Below are 19,726 nucleotides of genomic sequence, written 5' to 3'. Positions count from 1 at the left end.
ATTTCGATACATTAGCCCCTTTTTATCCAGGCCCAACATTATGCTGTTTTTTTTGCACTGATCCAAGCAACGCCTCCATATTGCTGCCCAGGTGTGTGATTTACACAGCATCTGGGTCTTCTGCAAGCAAAGGTGATGTGTAGCACAACATTGTCGTGTCCAGTTAAACGGTTAACATATGTGTTGGGCAGTGACATCAATAATAATGTTCTTTTACAGTCTATTATCTGAGCTGATCTTGTAATCTGCTCAGAGGGTAGGCCTAATAAACTCCCAGATCTTGTAGTCTCCCAGCATTTTAAATTGCTGATTAGCTGCTAACCTCTTTCTTTACTTTTTTGAGTAAGCTGCTAACTGTTGACAGGTTGCACAAAAAATATGATGCTCCTGGCTGACCAAAACCACCCACATTTGTCTTTGTACAGTTTTATATAGAACAACAAGGTGAAATAAAGCTGCAACATGTCTGCCTTGAAAAGGCTATGTACAGATTCCTCTGATTTGGGTTAAAAGATATACCAGTACGTAAGTACAGCACTCAAATTTAGGCTAACAGTACTACTCTTGTTCAGAGTCATTCTTGGACTCCACTTTATAGTTGTAACGATTTTGAAGGCAGAAATCTCATCATTGGTTGAGTTAGAATGTCTCTTTATTAAGCGAATAAGGAATACATTTCTAAAATCCAATAACCAATTCAGTAACTGAACTGTAATTCTCTGCTAGTGGGTTAGCTCGTTGTTTGACTTATGTAGCGACTTTAAGCTAAGCCTATCAAAGGTTAAAGCCAAAGCAAGAAGCTAAGCGAGTGTTCACAGTGTAGCAGCGTCTCTGTTAGCTATGCTGTGATGGGGACTTGTTGTACATACCTCCACTCAGTCAGACTTTAGTAACACAACGAAGGGGGAGAGACTGAGGCGGATAGCCTACGGATGGAATGGATACACCAGTGTTAATATGGAATGTGGGAACATGAGGGAAGGAAAGGGAAAGGAAGGAGGATCAAGACTTGATGGGAAAAGAGGAAAAGGAGAAGGAGAAGGGGGAAAGGAAATATATGGACATGGGAGAGTTAATGGCAGTTACTACATTAAAAATTAGAGGCTACAAGAGTGAATGGGATGGAATGAGCTAATTGTTCTTTTCCATTCTTCAAAGAAAGGATGTCAATTATTGTAGACTATTCAAAGAATGTGTGAATGTATATTTCATGTAAACTCAATCAGCTGTTGTCTTTGCTCTAGTAAGAGGACAAAACAGCCCACCAGCAGCCTATAGAAAGAGCAAATATTGATGTTGGACTGAGTAGTTTTTTAGGTCAAAATGTAACAGCTGTTTGGCTAATTGATATTTCCTGAACCAGGAGAGTCTGATGAAAATGTTGATGTGGGTTTCATGTCTGTAAAACCAAAAAATTGAACACAGAATCCAAATTCCTATGTGAGCCACCTAAGAAATGCTCCTAAAATTTGGGGGCGCACACAGTTTTGTATGTGGAGCACTAACTGTGGGCAGCTGAGCAAAATGTTGAGAAGGTCTTGAAAATATTTTAAAGCTCCTTTCCACTGAAGCCATGATGTCAGCCAATGCTCAGAAAACAATGCGTTGTTTCTCTTTTTAAAAAAATCTGACCTTTTAATATATTTTGTATAACTGACCAAAAATGCTAAAGATTTCTGTGATCGACAAATAAATGTGTTTAATTTTCAGTCAGAAGTACAATGATTGGTTGTTCAGAGCTTTGTCTATGATCTCCGTGGTCACTGTAAAGGATTAATGAAGCTCCTGCAGGGAAATTGAGAGTTGAAGAAGATGTGAAAATGGAGAGTGACTACTGGGGAGTGTGGGGCGGCCATGGATAGAGATGAGAAAGGCCGAGGGTTAGGAAGGGGAAGGGGAGGCTTGGGGTGAGGAAGAGTACACAGAATTGAACAACAAGGGCAAATATTATCACACTGTCAATCTGCATGCAAAAGATACATCAACATGTGTTTCAGTTTACAGATAATGTCTCATTTAAGAATTGATCAATGTCGTCATGCAGATATAAACACCTGAAACCACATGTGGATTTAAGATTGTCGAGAAATAATATTTGCAAATACAGACATTTAAAAATGCAATTTTACTATAACGTTGAATTGCAGCTGAAAAAATATGCACATACATTCAAATAACATGTATGTGTGTGTATATATATATATATTATACATATATATATATAGCATAGATAGATAGATAGATAGATAGATAGATAGGTAGATAGATAGATAGAGTCCTTGCTATGTTTTATGGACACAGTGACAAACGTAAAAAATAACACTACAGATGAAGACCGAAACAATGAAAACTATGCAGAGAGAGATGCACATAGCAGAGTGAAGCGGGCAGACGAGACCATGGTTACATAAATGGTCTAATTATGAAGATTCTGTTTACCCAGACAAACAAAATTGCATCTTAAGGCATTTTACTTAATGAAAAACACAGCAACGTTATGACATTACTAAGGTAGGTGTGTGTGTGTGTGTGTGTGTGTCATTGCATTATTAAGTCTGACTTACTTCCTCACTATTCATAAAAGTAACTGAGTGCTACTTCTGAGGCCAACAGTAAATATGTCCTCAACTGTTTAGTAGTCTAGTAGTGGCGCTATATAAAGCCTCACTACTAGACAACTATGTGCTGTGGATGTGCTAGTAGTATCAAACTGTACATCTCTGCATGGAAGTTGGTCTTGTGTGACCAGCTTCCAACCCAAAATGGCTGTGTTCTACTCTTTGACTGTCATTATTCAGTGCCATGAGGGAGATAATTAGTTTTAATAAACCAATACTAAATCACAGTATTATTTATCATAATATATTGCATGTCTGTGCTATGAGAGAATTGAAAACTTAAAGCTGATTTCCATTCTAATTCTGATTATAAAGTAATGTTTCTCTTTTATTTGGAAGACGCATCAATGGAATTTCGATTAATATGCTTAAACAGCATCACCGACAGGGATGGGATTATAAAGGGCGGTCTCGAGAAGCCTGTTCAAATTGATTTTTAGAACGAGTTAACCCTGCGCTTCGAGGTAATCTTACTGAATGCTATTGTCGCTATAAAGAAAGACAAACATTCTCAATATTCCTGAGCAAAATTCTCTGATGTAACCTGACCACAGGCTTACTTATGTGGTTTAAATCCACAATGTCTGCTCTATAACATGATCCACATAATCGAAAAGTGTACTCTTTCATTGGTCAAAACGATTCCCCTCCTGAAACCACAGCGGCTCAACTGTTGTAGAAACACTAAGGAAATAAAATAGTGTGAGTGCAATACAATAGGCCTCAGGGGATTCTGACCTCCGATAATGATTAAATACTGGCCTAAAGGCCATTGATCATTGCTTGAAGAAAAGGAAAGTGAAATAAAAAACAGCTGAACCTTAATGAGAGAAAAACAGAATAAATTCTAGCCAAAAGAGAGAATATTTAAGGTGGTATGAAACTGCATCTTAAGGCTGGAACTCAAGGGAGACGTAGTGAAAGACTGAAAGAGAGATGAGAGCTTTCCACTCTGCTATGCATATCTACTTACATCAATGAGCCCCTAAGTAAGACTCAAGAGTCAGTTCATGCCACTGGTATCTGTCTGTCAATGAAGAGAATCAATACTATTTCTACAGAGAACAAGGAGGAGGAGGACAGGGAGAAAAGACAGAGAGAGAGAATTATGGAAGAAAAAAAAAAAAAAGAAGGGGAGACCGGACGGCAGTCAGAGAGAGAGAGCATGAAGTACAAAGCAAGTGAGTGATTAATGCAACATTTCATTCCTTTACTCGACCTCCACCCACTCACTGATTAGGTTTCCCAACCAAAGGGGAGATAGACGTGTGCAGTATCATAATGCGGAGTATGCCTGCTGCCTTTGAAAGTAATGCAGTTAGGAGGGTGTAATGTGCAGTCTTGGCCTTCGGAGGCACTAGCAGCACTGCACCAACATTCACTTCAGAGCGACTGTACCTCTCTGCAGTTTTTTTTTTCTTTTCTGAGGGAGAGCAGGCAGCGTTCTCCTCTCTGCATTCCAGCAGGCACCGTAGCATTTATCCTGTTTTGCACTGACACAAACCTTAGCATGTTGCAGAGTCACAGAAAAACAGTTTTAGTGTTCTTCCTTGTAAGATAAGGACAGTCATGTCACAAGAGGACAAGGGGGTTTACACCTGTTCTGAAGACCGAAGACCTGCACTATTAACAGACAACAGTGCTAATATGTGCAATTCTGCAAACACATTACATTCATTTAATGTTTTTGTACATTGAGAGTTATGTCTTTCTCCCAAAGAAAGGGAGAAATCCTGTCTAAAGCAAATAAATCCTGCTTTAGATATGATGAGGGTTGAGCAACGTATAGTCTTTGCTACAGTTAGGGATGATTCAGGGTTATGGTCAGTAAAAAGACAAAGGTTTAAAGGACAGTCCGCAAAGGACAAATATTACTTCAGGGACCTTTCGTAATTTTAAATAATTTCTCTTTCCCGATGACGAATTATAGAGGCTGCTTTGACAATTATTAAAGAAAGTGTTTACATTATCGCTCAAGAGGCTCTGTTCAAAATATGGAGACACACTTGCAGAAAGTGACAGCTCCAATCCATCAAAAGAGTGAAATCTCTAAATGATATGTTGGATGACATGCATGGCAGCATGTGTAGGGATCTTTTTTTCTATCTTTAAGCTGCCATGAGCTAAAATTCTAGGGGCTAATGTCAACAAAATGGAGTTAAATACATACTTTACTCATAACACGTGAACGAACAGCACGAAACATAAACCTGAGTGATGAGCGCTTATGACATAAGTGCTACTTATATGTGTTTCAAGTCTTCTTCAGTGTGCTACCAATCGTTTTTTATATATAGTTGTTTACTAAGATTCAGATGGCCCAATACAATACAAGTAAAAGGGCTTCTTTGGTATCAGTAAGAATAATGGTTTCCTGTCTATGTATTTACTTTATCTAACAGGTTGTTAAACATCACCTACAGTTTAACTTTTTCGGCTTGACTTTCCAATAATGATTAATCAAATAATTTTTTACTTAAGCCAACAAACTATTTGTTGGTGCTTTCCTTTTTGGTTGACATCATGTCCTTGTCGTCGGCATCATTTACCTCACAAAAGGTTTCATTTGTCTCACTGCTGGTTCCTTCTGCCTCACTGGATGCTTAGTGAAATGTAGCCCACTTTATCGATATGAATCAATAATGCAATCAAAAACGAAGCCTTGACCCAAAATGCTTTGTTGCACCAAGTCCCAGAATTCCCCTGTCCACTGTTTCCGTAGCAACAGTGGGGAGATAAGGATAAAGTCAAGCAGTGAGAAGAGAGAGAGAGAGAGAGAGAGAGAGAGAGGGGATGATGGGGTAGCGATCAAAGGATGGGAAAGTAAGACAGACCGATTAGCACTGATAAAATAAACATGACATACAAACATAAAAGATCAAAAACAACAAACCCAAAATATAACGACGTCAATGAGGTGACAATAATTTATAACACAACAGCACTTACAAACAAATAGATAGATAGATAGATAGATAGATAGATAGATAGATAGATTGATAGAACGTTCCTCTCAATTGTTTGACCTCTTGTGACTTGTGCCCTTGAGCCACGAACGCCAAAAGGTCAAAGCATTTCATAACATAGATCCAAGACCAAGCTACAAACCAAGAGGACTCCCTCGGGCAGGGACGAGGCAAAAGTGCATGTTGGAGAGTTTTTACATTACTGCTACAGATTTTTTGTTTGGCCGTATTAGTTCAGTACATAGCTTGCATGCGCCACTGCCCTTTTGCTAGCGCATACAAAGGCATGAGAGCCAGGTAAAGAAGCAGAAGAAGAGGAGTAGTTGCACAGAAGGGAAAAGGAGCACTACAATGCGATGCTGCCCTTTCTGAATGCCTCTGAGAAGCTCAAGGTTTTCGTTCTTCCCGCCCATCGCAACCACAGATCTGATAGTGTTGGATTTCAGTTACTGCAGTAACTTTAACATGTGTAATTTATCCCACCCAACACAATCTGTGATGATGTCAGTGTGAGGGGAGGGAGGAAGGAAACTGCGGTGTCGTAGGAGAGATTGGAAGAGAGCCCCGGCGGCACGTCTGAAGCGCTAGCCTAGTGACCATTTTGAAATTCTTATGGTGTGCTTGATTTATCTTCCCAAGAATCTTGAGCAGTCACAAATGTAATAAGATAACTTAAAAGATAAATAAAGCAAACATTTTTTCAAGAGATAGTCGTTGTATAGTGTTTCCAGAAGCTTTAAGAGAGCAGAGAAAAAAGGCTAAGAGCCCATCACAGCATAGCTAACAGTGCCACCACTTGTCACCACAGCCCTTCGAAGTTGTTCTAGCACTTACCTGAATGTGTGTGCGTGTGTGTGTGTGTGTGTGTGTGTCTTTTTGGGATTGGAGTTTTGTCTGTCTTTCTTTCTCCCTGCCTGCTCATCTAGCCGTTAGATCATGTTTGAAAAATAACATTCGCCATCAAACCTTCGAAGCACTACAGTAGTCAGTGTTGCAGTGCAGCCTGACAGAGAGTCAGACACAGCTCAGCTACAAAAAGACATTGTTTTTTTAATTTCTTTTGAAGGTGCAATGAAAACCTTTTAAAACCTTTTTGTTAATCAGATGTATAAAATAGTTCCCCAGGATCGAATTACAGCTGATGCAATGGTTGGAGCCAAGTCTGCTATAAAACAAAACAGTACTCTCTGTGGACTGCACTGTAAAAACTGACCTGAGCTCAGTTCCAGAGGAAAGGACAGAGGAAACCCACCATCTAACCAATCAGCAACCAGCTCTTGCTCTCAGTGGCGGGGCAATGAGCCAGCCAGTGCGCAGCAGTCGCTTCCACTCTGGCATCCATCCCAAAACAAACACGTTTCATTGGATCCCCATTTATACCTTTACTGTCATACTTCAGTTATATTATCTGATTATTGTACAAAGTAGTTTTCATTTTGGTTGACTCCAAATAATGTTTGATTGAATTAAAAAAGATAGTGATTCTGTACTGCATATTAAAATCAGCATACAAAACAGTTACATCATCAAAGTATGGAAAGACCAGACACCATTTCCCAAAAAGAAGTCTGGCATTTGGACCCCCCTACCCCATTTTGAATGGGGGTGGGGGTGGGGGGTAGTATTTGGTACGTGGCGCCCCCTATCTGTAAGTACCAGAGTGAGAAGAGACTGGGTGAGAGGAAGAGAAGGAGGAGGAAGAGGAGGAGCAGGAGGAGGGGAAGACAGCTACACACACAGATACAGACACACAGAGAAAAAGGACGGACACACAGACAGAAACAAGGAAAAAATAGAGAAACAGACAGACAGACAAACAAACAGACAGACAGATGGATAGTGTGACACAGACAAACAAGAGCTAACATACAAACGCATGACCTGACACAACCTGGAGAAGGAGACAGTAACACATCAAAATAACAACAACAACAACAGCACGCATCAGACATGGACCTGCCCTTTGAACTTGAACCTTTCGACCCACTCTGTTCACCCGGGTGGTTACAACATACCGCAGATAGAACGAGGGATTGCATCTCTCTCTCTCTCTCTCTCTCTCTCTCTCTCTCTCACTCTCTCTCTCTCGCACACTATGGGGCTAATAAGCAGTACATAGAAGCATGCAATTAGTCACACAGTCATGTCACACACAGTCAGACTCACACAGTGTGTTCATTTGGTTAAGTGGTGCTGTGTCTGTGTGTGTGTGTTTGTGTGTGTGTGTGTGTGTGTGTCCAACTTGTCTACATGATGTTAACATGTTTTTTTGTTTTCTAAATAAAATATGATGAAACTTCATTATCTCACAAGAATTAAACTATTGAAGTTTTCACATTTCACAGTTTATTGTTCCTTTGAATTAAAATATCATGTGTAACTATGGTATTATATTTGTGACACAACAGCAATAGATTTTTTGAATGAACATTATCAAATTCAATTAGCAAAAATAATTTAATTTGAGAAAATAAAATGTATATAATGCCTTTGCACTCTGCATATAAAAATAAGCAAATATCTAAAACTAATAAATGTACACAGTTGAAATAACGTTTTTGTTTTGTTCATGATTCTACATGAAGATTAATATAATAATGTTGAATAAAAGGCATTATTTGATCAAAAACAATGCATGACAGAGTTACTTTTACTTTTATCACTAACCGTGGTTATGTGTGTTATGGTTACACACTCACTCTTTAAGCCTAGGTTTTGCAGATCTATTTATATCTCTAATAATTCTCTTAAACAAACATTTCCTTGCAAAGAAATCTCCTGACTTTCTTAAAACCGTCCATTCCATATGCAAAATTGAGGCACAAATATAATGCATAACTGAATATAGGCTATATGTAATTTGTATTATCATCACCAAGGGATGTACTGTTGGCTATACCACAGCACATCCAGGGGAGCTAACCTGCTTGCAATTATCTTAATGCTACATTCACTTAAAAGAACAAGCGATATGTAGCAGTGTGCTCATAATGGCTTGATAAGCACTGTTGATAAAAAAACAAGCAATGAAAATAAAGCTAACAGTAGCCAGACTCTTCAATTGTGTACAATGTGTTCACTAAATAGAGAAAAAATAATATCATGGTTGATTGAAATATATCCTTTGTGAACCAATAAAATGGACAGGTCAATTCGTTTTTGTAGTGTTTGGGCATTACGCACGCAGGCACGCGCACATACACACACACACACACGTACATACACCATGCATATGCCCCCCACCCTACACAACACCATTATTCACTGTATGATGCTGAAACCACACTTAAAAGCTTTACAATAACAAGCACCCTGCATGCAGTAATGCATTCGATCTGTTTGTGCGTGTGTGTGCCTGTGTGTGTTTGTCTTTGTGTGTTGCGAGGTTTCATATAGGGAGACTTTGGCTCAAGAGGTAGTGCGGGTCATCCACTAATTGGAAGCTCGCAGTTTAACCCTTGGCTCCTTCTGTCCATGTCAAAGTGTCATGAACCACAAATTGTGAATGAGTATGAATGTATTTGTGAATAGGCATGTACTATAAAGTGCTCAAGAGACTAGACAGGTGCAATTTAAGTGCAGTCCATTTCCTATTCTGTCTTGTGTGACCTGGTCGTGGGAAATCTTCTCTTATCTTATGCACTCCATCTAACTGTGAGGAAATGTTCCATTTGCTGTTTGCTATCACTCCTATCATATTAAACATTTGTTGTTGTATGTTTCCCTCATTGCTGCAGTCTCATAAATGCAAATTAACATATGGAATAAACACATAAAACTGTGCAAATATCTAATAAAATCTAGTTTAGCCTTATACAGCCTAATGGTGTTTTATCTGTCGAATCCAGTCTAGTCCAGTGTGGTGCATTCTAGTCTATTTAAAGAGGGGGTATTATGCTGTTTCAAGTTTTAAGACATATGTATAATGTTACAATGTTGGATGTCCAAAGTAAATTTGGGTGAAGTTTCAAATCTGTAGGTAAAAGTATGTTGGAGTAATCCCCAGGCTTGTCAGCTCAGTCTGCAGGCTGCTGTGAACGCCAGGTTTCACACAGGTTTTTCAACAGCAGGCCTCGGAGAGCTGACCAATCAGAAGAAAGCGGGCTTGTAGGGGTGGGGTTTCTTAAAGGGACAGAGCTGACTGAGTCGTTTCAGGCAGAGGCTGTATGAGGGCCTGTACAGAGCACCAGTGTGAGAAAAATGTGTAAATGATGCTAAGCTACCCCACAGGTATCACAGAGTGAAATATGATGCTTGAAATTAAATACCCCCCTAGTCTTGTCTGATGTTTTTTAGTTTTAGGCTTAATTTAACCTGGATTAAATAAAATATGAATATGTTTGTCCAGTGTATTTAAACTTTTCAAGTTTTGCTAATTTAATGTAGCCCTGCTGAGTCTAATCTCTTTACATCTAGTATAGTGTAGTCTAATATTGTCCTGTTTAGTCTTGTCTTAATTTAACTATTTTCTGTCTCATGTAATCTAATGTAGTTTGATCTCATCTCTTACATGCTATGTTAAAATACTCGAACAAGTCTGATCTAGTCTAATCTAATCAGCTTTAATCTATTGTAGTATTTGGTTCGGTTGTATCGTTTACTGTTGAAATGTTTCACACTACTCAGTGGGCTGTGTGAAAGTTTTACCTCTGTGTTTCTATGGTTTGATCCAGGAGGAGGTGGAGTTAACACTGAGCTCCTGCTGTAGCAGAAGCCCCTCTGGCTTGAACCACTCCTCTCCCAGGGAGGATGTCACACTGCTGGACTTTGAGCCATCTGTTGGGGTGTGTGTTTTGGAGTGTGTTTGTACGTATGAGTCAGAGGAAATAGCATGTGGAGAGTGTATAGAGGTATGTGTAGAGTGTTACAGATTACAAGTCAGGGGTTATATTTGAAAACAAAAGGTGTTAGCAGTTGATGGTGGCAGTAAACAATATGGTGGCAAAAATGTAAAAATGAAAAGGAATATGAATATAAAGTATAATAAAAGACAGGCAGCAAACAGTTAAATGGAGATGAAAGAGGAAGGGAAAACAGCGATACAAAGAAGGTGGGTAAAAATCAAACAAGAGAAGTGAGCAAAAGTAAATTGAGGGAGGAGAGGGAAAAAGAAAGGATGAAGAGTTAGTGAATTAAAGCATGAAAAAACAACTCCATGAGAGAGTGAGAAAGAGACACAGCAGAACAATGACGAAGCCTGATGTGATGACTGAGGACAAAGTGACTCATCTGATCTGGGTGTTCTGCCAGATCAGATTGAAAATACTGTTAATTTACATATAAAGAGTTTCATTTCAAAATAAGACATCCGTAAACAGACCTTAACATATTTTAACAATTATATGTTACAAGAAAGTATAACATTATGCTAGTACGTTACATGGATGAGGCTGGAGGTATTTCGATTTTTTTTTCTTATTATCAATCAATCGAATCCCAAGAAAAGACCAACACTGTTCTTTCAATGGAAGCGGCTACACTGGGCATGACGGCAGAGCACAAGTGGTGCATATGCACCAAAGAACTGGGTCAAAGTATCTAATTATACTGTATATATATATTTTTTAGAGTTTAGTTCGGGGAATTGATGATCTATTTTGGCAACAGGTGTTGAGCGTTGGCAGGGGGAATTTAGCTTTGTAATATTATAGTACTAGCTAGACAGAGCCATCATTTAGAAAGCAAAGATATTTGCAACTCAGCTAACGTTGAATGTGTATGCTAACTGCTAACTAGGATATGGATAGCAAAGCATTTTGGAAATCACCAGTAAGTGACCAATTGAAATGAGTATATTCAGATAGAAGGGCTTCTGCTCTCTCCTCAGATTTAGACGGCAGCTCAACAACAAATTCTGTTATGATGATTTTCATAATAATAATGTGCTATTGTTGTGTGCGGTGCCGGGTAGACGCCAATGGACATATGTATTGAACGATTGTCTAAATAGCAAAATGAGTTAGTTATGAAGGTTTATGCTCTGTCAGATTTCTGTGGACGTTTAATGAGACTCTCAACTTTTATATCAAATTTCCAGGCGCTTTAACGAAAGCTCACTATATCACAAGCCTGATGTATCTTATTTCTCTGAGCCATAAAGCTCAATCACCTAAAGTGTCTTCTACTAGAAATACTCAAGAGCATCCAATTGTGTATAATTCTTTAACGATAATAGTCCCCAATTCTGTCCTGTTTTGAGTAACATTTGACCCGCTGTTTTTAGAAATTGAGCTTCTAAAGAAGACGGAGAGAAGGCTCTCTGATGCTGTGCTTGCTCACAATGACAATGCTTCTATGCTAATAAGCATGCTAACATTTAATCATTAGCGCTAAACAAGTACAGCTGAAGATTATTTAAATGTCATTAGGGGTATTATGTTATAAGTAAGTATAAGTATTGACTAATTTTGACCTGAAGATGGATGCAGAAGTTATTCCTACATGTTTATTACAGTTCATCATTAAAAGAGATGTGGATGTATGTAAGCCTCTGGGAGACCAACATTGTGTAAAAGTGGTTGTCCATGTCCATGTAGACTGTTAGTTAAGATCATGTAAACCATACATGAGTGGTGTATGTATAAAAACAAAAACTGCATTTACAAAAGTTTAGCTTGAACAGGAATTGTGCATTAGGTACCTTCACAGCCGTAGAGAGAGATAGTTGCGACATCGCAATGGCAGATCATGGAGCATATTGGACCTCCACTGACGCGACTCTCTGTCTATACTGCTCTGGATACTTTGTTCGGGGGGAATAGGCGGGGCTGTCTTATTTTAATCCATCCATCCACCCTTGACCTTTCTTTCTGAACTTTAAGAAGTTAAGTTTGTTTAATTTGAACCATTGCAACAATTTACAATCCTCGGTCTTTTCAAGGGATTTGTTACATGTTTTCTCTTGTAGCAGAAAAAATAATATAACACCATTGTTATCTGTATCCTCATAACACTCCGCAATAAAAAATTACAGATAACACTATAATCACAATCAATGGACAGTGTTTTGAAATGAAACTGTATGTACACAAGTTTAAAAAAATGATAACCACACATGATACAGCACACACAGAAGACCAATGTTATCCTGCATTTAGTGTTGAGGACTGATTGTTGACACACCTTATAGGGAATGATCTGTAGAGTCTGAATAAAGCATTCTTTGACCACAGTTCATAAAGAAATTGGCCATAAATACTTTAATGTTACAGAAGAGTAAATCCAGCCACTTCAACATTAGCCCAGATGGCAGTGCTGCAGCAGCAGCCTCTGCAGTACCTCTGCAGCAAAGATGCAGGATAGATGCGTGAAGGGGACTTCTTCTACTACAGCTGTAGTTTGAAGGTGCAAATGAGAAGAATCATTGGATTACATATCAATGCCGTTCATTAGACATTGATATGTTGTTTGTGCTGCAGGAGAGAGCTGGTCATGTTGAACATTTATGGTGACACAGACTCAAAGTGATGGAGGGGAGTGGGGAAAAAATGTATTATGTTTAGTGTTTTATGTTACTGACTCTTACTTTAAGCATATTGCAATCTTCTATTGAGTACTATTATTTTGAAATACAGTTGCACACATTTGTTATGTCATTGTAGTGTATGTTCTTTTGCATCTTCTTTTTGCTGCATCTGTGTCTGTGTCTGTTGGGTGCAGGTGGGTATCATGTACACCTGTAAAATCCCCTTTTACCCCCTGTATATGCATGTAATTTAATATATGTGTGTTTGAACAAGTGTGTTTGAGTGTTTTATGACGTTTTTGCACACAACACACACTGTCAGCACATATCAATCAGGACCATGCATTGAGCGACAGCCCACTGCTGTCACTCAAGTACTGCCCTCCCCCCACTCCTCCTCCTCCTCCCTCAATCCTCCGCCTCCCCCCCTCCACCCTCCTACCTTTCCGAACGTTCCCGTCCGTCGTGCGCTGGAATTCCCCGGTGCTAAGCAGGAAACAGGCCCGGTCATGTGGGTAGCGCTCACGGCTGGTGGTGGAGCCAAGGCCCCCGGTGGCCGGGCTACGCTCGTCCCCGAGGACCTGGTCAATGGTGGGGCAGTCCTCATTGGCCAAGGCCGCGTTGGCCGCGTCACCATTTTGCTTGGAGTCTGGGAGAGGGCAGTGGGGAGTTGGGGGGTAGTTTTGGGGTGGAGAGGAGAGGAAAGGAAAGGATGAGGATGAAGACAGGAGAGAAGAGGAGAGGAAAGGGTTAGGATGTGTAAAGGATAAGAAAGGGTTAGGATGTGAAAAGGATAAGAAAGGAAAAAAAAGGTAATGAGAGCAGAGTTTAATAAAAAGTGAAAAGTTGGGAAATGAATATGAGAAAAAAGAGACGACGAATGAAGAGAAGAGGAGAAAAGGGGAGAAGTGAAAACAGTAGAGGAGGGAGAGAAAGGAAATAGAGAGGAGACGAGAGGAAAAGGGAAAGCAAAGGAGAGAGGGGGAAGACATGAAGAGGAGATGGGGGGGGTTGAGACAGAGTGAAGAGGAGGAGAGGTAGAGAAAAAGAAGATTAATGGTCATGGGAGAGGAGGAGGAGCATGGGGGGACAGGCAGAAGGGGGGGGGGTGGTTGAGAGCATCAAAGTAATAAAAATGGAAAACGGAGATAAGACCAGGAGTAGTGAGGAGCGAGTCAGAGGAGGACAAGGAGAAGGGATTTGGAGATGAGGAACGGAAGCCGAGGAACGTGAGATGAAAGAGAAGTAGTGAGAGAGAAGAACGAGTGGAAGGTAAAAATAAAATCAAAAGGGGTAAAGAGAAGATGGAAAATTGATAGAAAGAAAGAAAGGGAAGAGGAGAGAGTTCGGGAGGAGGGGGGGTGAGGGGGGTAGTAAAGGAGCGTTAGTGCCTCGTGATAGCTGTCCTGATCACATGACCAACACACTGCAGCAGAGCAAGCTGTACACACAAAAACACACTCACATACACTTCATGTACTAAGACACAGCATTTAAAGACACTGAATGAGAGGAACTCAACAAAGGAAGGTGTGCGCACACACACACACACGCACGCACAAACACAAGGAGGACATGGCTGTAGGGGAGCAGTGTTTGTCGCTTTCATCACAGCTGTCAATTCTAATCTGATATGATTTACTGCTTAACAGGTACAGATACAGTCATTCATTTTATCATCCAAAAAATGTAGTGTTTCTCCAAATCTCATCTTCAGGAGCCACAGGATGTCTGGACGGGCTCAATAAAAGATCACAGAGATGTTAGTAGCGGCATACTGTATATGTTTTGAAGTATGTGTGCATTATCTTAATAAACTCCCACAATGTGAGTTCAAAAGGTCTATTTTAAGCTCAAAATTCTTAACATTTGTGTGTAAACAGTGGATTTTTCCCTCAAATATCGGCATCGGTATCATATTATCACATTTGACATTACATGTCAGCTTGCTATCAAACACTGTGGTGGCGAAGCAAACTCAAGACTATTCATTATTATAAACCTTAAATCCTGTAAAAGGCACGCATTGCAACTCCGCCACAAGCAGCGAGCTACCACACATACAAACATAATCAGTCCCACACACACACACACACACACACACACACACACACACACACACACACACACTGTTGTATCAGTGCAGATGATGGACATGTCAGCAGCAGAGCAGAGAGGAGATGAGATGGCCTGGTTCAATGTTTAGACAGGCAGAAATTACTGTACATCTATATAGACCCAATCCGGGATTATCTTAACATGTCAGCCCTGGCAGTACACAATCTGGCTTTGAGAGAAAAAAGATGGATTTGTAGAGGGAAAGTAATAAGCTTCCTCATCTCATCGTAAATTAAAATGTGTTTTAGTGCACTCCACTCAAGGAGGAACGAGGACATCAGCAAGTTATTTACAGCATCAAAAACTGTTAGATACACTCGACTCACAATAGTTCAGTGCTTGAAATCTGACCTCTGGTCATCACTTTGATGGGAAAGTGAAAAACTTTTATATAATCATATTTGTTAAGGCTGCTCCAGTGATTAACTTAAGTATTTGGAACTTTATAAGTAGTAAAGTAAAGAAGATGAGATGACACATGTCTGACAACAGCAAATCATTTTTTCGACCAGGCCAAACCATGTCCAAAACAGTGTCCATGCTTCTACATAGAAATACAGTCCAATGTGCGCTACTCCTCAACCACAACCACGTTCAAGCACGATATACTGACTTTTACAGTGAAACTGAAGGAAGCTTAACTTCTGATTAGATGTTTTTAGGCTTTTTTAAATTTAATTTAGTGTTTATTGAGAGGAGGCAACCAATCTTTATTACTGATAATTTCAAGTTAGTCACTTATAAAGCAAACAATATCAAGCCTTTCTGTTTGTATCTTTTCTCTGTTTCATATCACTGTTTATTGGATGGCTCTTAACAAGTACTTAACAAAGCAAAAGATGTCTTCTTTAGAGGCCCTGATATTGTGCGTTTAATATTATTTTAAGACAATTATGGACTAAAAGATTAAATTCATCAATTAATTGGAAGAAATTAGACATATTAAAAGACAATCAGAAGTCTCCCTTACAAGTTTTGATCCTGGGATAAAAAGAGACACCTGAGGGCAAAAAAAGGACTTGATGTAAAAGACTTGCTCCGATTTGTTATGTCCTCTGATTACCAGTGCTTGGAATGATTCATGGAAAATTAAAAGATCTGCCTAAAGTTCTTGTGTGAATGCACCTTTATGGGGTTTGATAAAAATGTGGTTCTTCTAAGACTGCTTTTCATTCAGAAACACTTGCGTCACATCCACACACCTGTGCCACTGAAACATACAAGAATGATCTCAATTCTGTTTAAACACTTACCTGCCCTGTTTATCTCGATGATCTCCTCCTGTGCCAGTGGGCAGTCTCCTGTACCCATCATGCTCCCAGATCCCACCATGCCTGGCCCGAGCACATTGCCCATCAGCCTGTGCGGTGAGGCAGTTGCCATGGCCAGGGCATCTGGCTTGCAATAGTTGGGACTGCCTGGCTGTGGCGCTCTGGGGATGTGCTTGTTCCTCTTCTTGGGGAGCTTCTGCTTGGCCATGGCCAGGGAGTAGTACATGCCGAAGTTGTTGACGATGACGGGCACAGGCATAGCAATGGTTAGCACACCGGCCAAGGCGCAGAGGGCACCCACCAGCATTCCAGACCATGTCTCAGGGTACATATCCCCGTAACCCAGAGTGGTCATCGTCACCACAGCCCACCAGAAGCCGATGGGGATGTTCTTGAAGTTTGTGTGAGCTGCAGCTGTTGGATCATCTGGGTCAGCACCAATGCGTTCGGCGTAGTAGATCATGGTAGCAAAGATGAGGACGCCCAGCGCCAAGAAGATGATGAGCAGCAAGAACTCGTTGGTGCTCGCCCGCAGAGTGTGGCCCAGAACCCGTAAACCGACAAAGTGGCGGGTCAGCTTGAAGATACGCAGGATACGTACAAAGCGCACCACACGCAGGAAGCTCAGCACGTCTTTGGCTGTTTTGGAGGAGAGGCCACTCAGAGCCACCTCCAGGTAAAAGGGCACGATGGCCACAAAGTCTATGATGTTTAGGGCGCTGCGGAAGAACTCTGCCTTGTCGGGACAGAAGATGACACGCAGCATCACCTCAATGGTGAACCAAATGACACAGACGCCTTCCACGTATGTCAGCCAGCCATCGGTGACAACCTCATACACGATCTGCAGGGCAGAAGAAAGAAATAGGGTGAGCAGATTTTATCAAGACTTGATTCATTCATTAAATTGTACAGGCATAGAGGTGCAATGGGATGTAGTAGTAACAATACATAGTGCGATATGAGAACTCAAATTTTGGTTTTATACTTCTGCTTAACTAACACCTGTCATCCTTATTCTAGACACCGTTTTGTGCCACCTGGTCCTTAGGAGCGCAAAAGCACAACACACTAAACAGTGTGAAAACAAGATGGCAGTCTTCTTAACCACGTCATTCCACAGTCGATCCGAGACCAAAGGGGTCATATTACAAAACCTTATCCGATTTTATGATTGAAAATTTGTTGTTTGACATATCAAAAAAATGTGATGAATTCTGTCAGTAGTATCAAGCTTCTATAGCTTCAACGTGCTATTTGAAGATGCCGTATTTGGCTGTGATGATTGGCATTGTTTGACCAAAATTATGGATATAACGAGCTATTGATTTATCCAAAAAATAAGGGTCGTTTCCAGCATAAAGCTTTTAGATGTGTAAAAGTTTAATAATTTGTCACACACTGCTGATGATTTTGTTCTGTTATACCGAAAGTTATCAAATTGTGCAATATGGGAATATTTTTCAAAAACTACTTTCTGTTCAAAGTTGATTTATCATTATAATTTTTTATACTTTTCAGGTTCTACCGATCCAAAATCACAGAAAAAAGGAAAACCTAATCTAACAAAGGTTGGGTCTAACCCTCTCTGGATCATGTCACTCTTTTCTCACTTGAAGTAAAAAGTTCTGTCACAGATAACTTGCAGCACCACCTCTAAATTGAGCTACCTAGGCCTAGCAGGAGCATTGAATCCCGCCCCAATATCCTGAAGAAATAAGGTTTAAACAAACTGCCTAATGACTTCTGAATATATGGAGAAGGCTAGTGATGGGACAAAAGGTGTATTTTGGCGTGGGCTTCAAAACAGACTCTCTTTGTGTACTGTACAATTTTTTGGGGGGCGATAGGTGCATGTGCGGACGTGATTGTGCGGGAAAAGATCCACAATGAAACAGTGTCTACTTAAAGGAAGATGCAGATTACATCATGGGAAACTGAGCATTTTTGGTGGTGACACATACTTAGGACTGCAAATCTTTTGACTCTGCAGCCTTGTTTTATTTAGTTTATATTTTATGTATCACAAACCTTCCTTAATAGAAGGGAAACAACACTGGACCATGTGAGTGTCCCTTTAACAGTTATTTGGCCATCTCATACAATTAACTTAAAATTCACTGTACCTCGTCATGTGTCGTGTTGCCAATGGTGACTGTCTCCGTTTTGTTGTAGATGGTGTTGAAGGCTTCGTGGGTCTCCAAGCAGAAGGTGGAGATGGAGAGGAGGATGAAGAAGAGTGACCCAAATGCCACATACTGCACAGAGAGAGAGAGAAGCAGAGAAATGAGAAGTGTTACTATTTGCAGAATACAAAATCTCTTTTTACTCAACAACATCACAGGAAACCGTCACAACATCACACAAACATTTGTCTCGCCAGTTTGGGTCTGTGTCATTAGTATTTTGGTGTTCATGTGGCTGCTGGTGGAGGAGGAGGGGTTTGGGCCATTGCAGTATGTGGGAAAGCAGTTGTCATGCCAACAGGCTGCAGATAGGTGGCGCCAATAAAACACTGAGGAAAGCAGAGGAATGCTGTTAATTCAGTGCAAATGTCCTGACTGCTGCAATCTCATTGATAACAGCAGAGTCGGAGAGATAGAGGGAGCGAGGGAGGGAGGCGGGGGGCTGATGGATGGATAGTCTGAGAGTAATGAGGTACACAGAGTAAAACGACGTAATAGAGTGTATGTAGAAAGAATATAAGCAGGTACATGAACAAAAGAGCAATAAGTTGACATATGCATTACTTTGAGCAGCATTATGGAAGCACACGTCATGAAATCACTCGGTATTATCAGTCATGTTCTGCACCGTTTCTCATCGTTATCTGAGCAATCTCTCTTCCTAAATACTGAAAAAGACTTTATTTCACAGGTATGCAAATCATTCTGACTCTCTAGTTTTTTTTAACCACCCCCATCCCCCTCATAATAAAGAATATATATTTGGCATCTCCGGCTCATAAGCAAATAACGGAAACATTGAAGGAAAGGTTAAGATATGGGGTTCAAAGAAGCAATCAATCAAAGGCAGTGTGTGATACAATGTTGGAATCGTTATATTACTGTGACAGGACGTCCTAGTTTGTTGGGGATTGTCCAGGTTCATCCTGGACATGACAAATATATGTAAAATAGTATAATGTCCTGAATTCAGTTCTTTTTTGTGTGTGTGTGTGTGTGTCAACCAATCAATGTCGTTAGAGTCTTTGCTGCTCTGTCTGACAGTATCTTACAGTATGCTAACGGCAAAGATTGTCTCTGCTAATTGTTAGCTGTCATACCA

General features: G+C 40.3%; 1 protein-coding gene across 2 annotated transcripts in view; it reads right to left on the bottom strand.

Annotated features, from left to right (window-relative positions):
• Positions 1–19,726, bottom strand: part of LOC138602534 (voltage-gated potassium channel KCNC1-like) — a 65,297-nt gene that overhangs the window by 6,884 nt on the left and 38,687 nt on the right. Inside the window, exons 2-5 of one of the 2 annotated variants that reach the window (XM_069674022.1) lie at positions 18,565–18,696; positions 16,421–17,282; positions 13,484–13,698; positions 10,242–10,349 (exon numbers count right to left, since the gene is read on the bottom strand). In XM_069674022.1, the coding sequence (XP_069530123.1) occupies positions 10,242–10,349; positions 13,484–13,698; positions 16,421–17,282; positions 18,565–18,696 (1,317 nt within the window). Of the gene's footprint in view, positions 1–10,241; positions 10,350–13,483; positions 13,699–16,420; positions 17,283–18,564; positions 18,697–19,726 lie in introns of those variants that run through there. The other variant, XM_069674021.1, reaches the window with a different exon arrangement.

Source organism: Semicossyphus pulcher, unplaced genomic scaffold (assembly GCF_022749685.1).
Source record: "Semicossyphus pulcher isolate SPU_LCO1_2020_fin unplaced genomic scaffold, fSemPul1.0.p SCAF_23, whole genome shotgun sequence".
NCBI lineage: Eukaryota > Metazoa > Chordata > Actinopteri > Labriformes > Labridae > Semicossyphus > Semicossyphus pulcher.
Note: the sequence above shows the minus strand (reverse complement) of the source record. Positions and strands in the feature narration are given on the sequence as shown.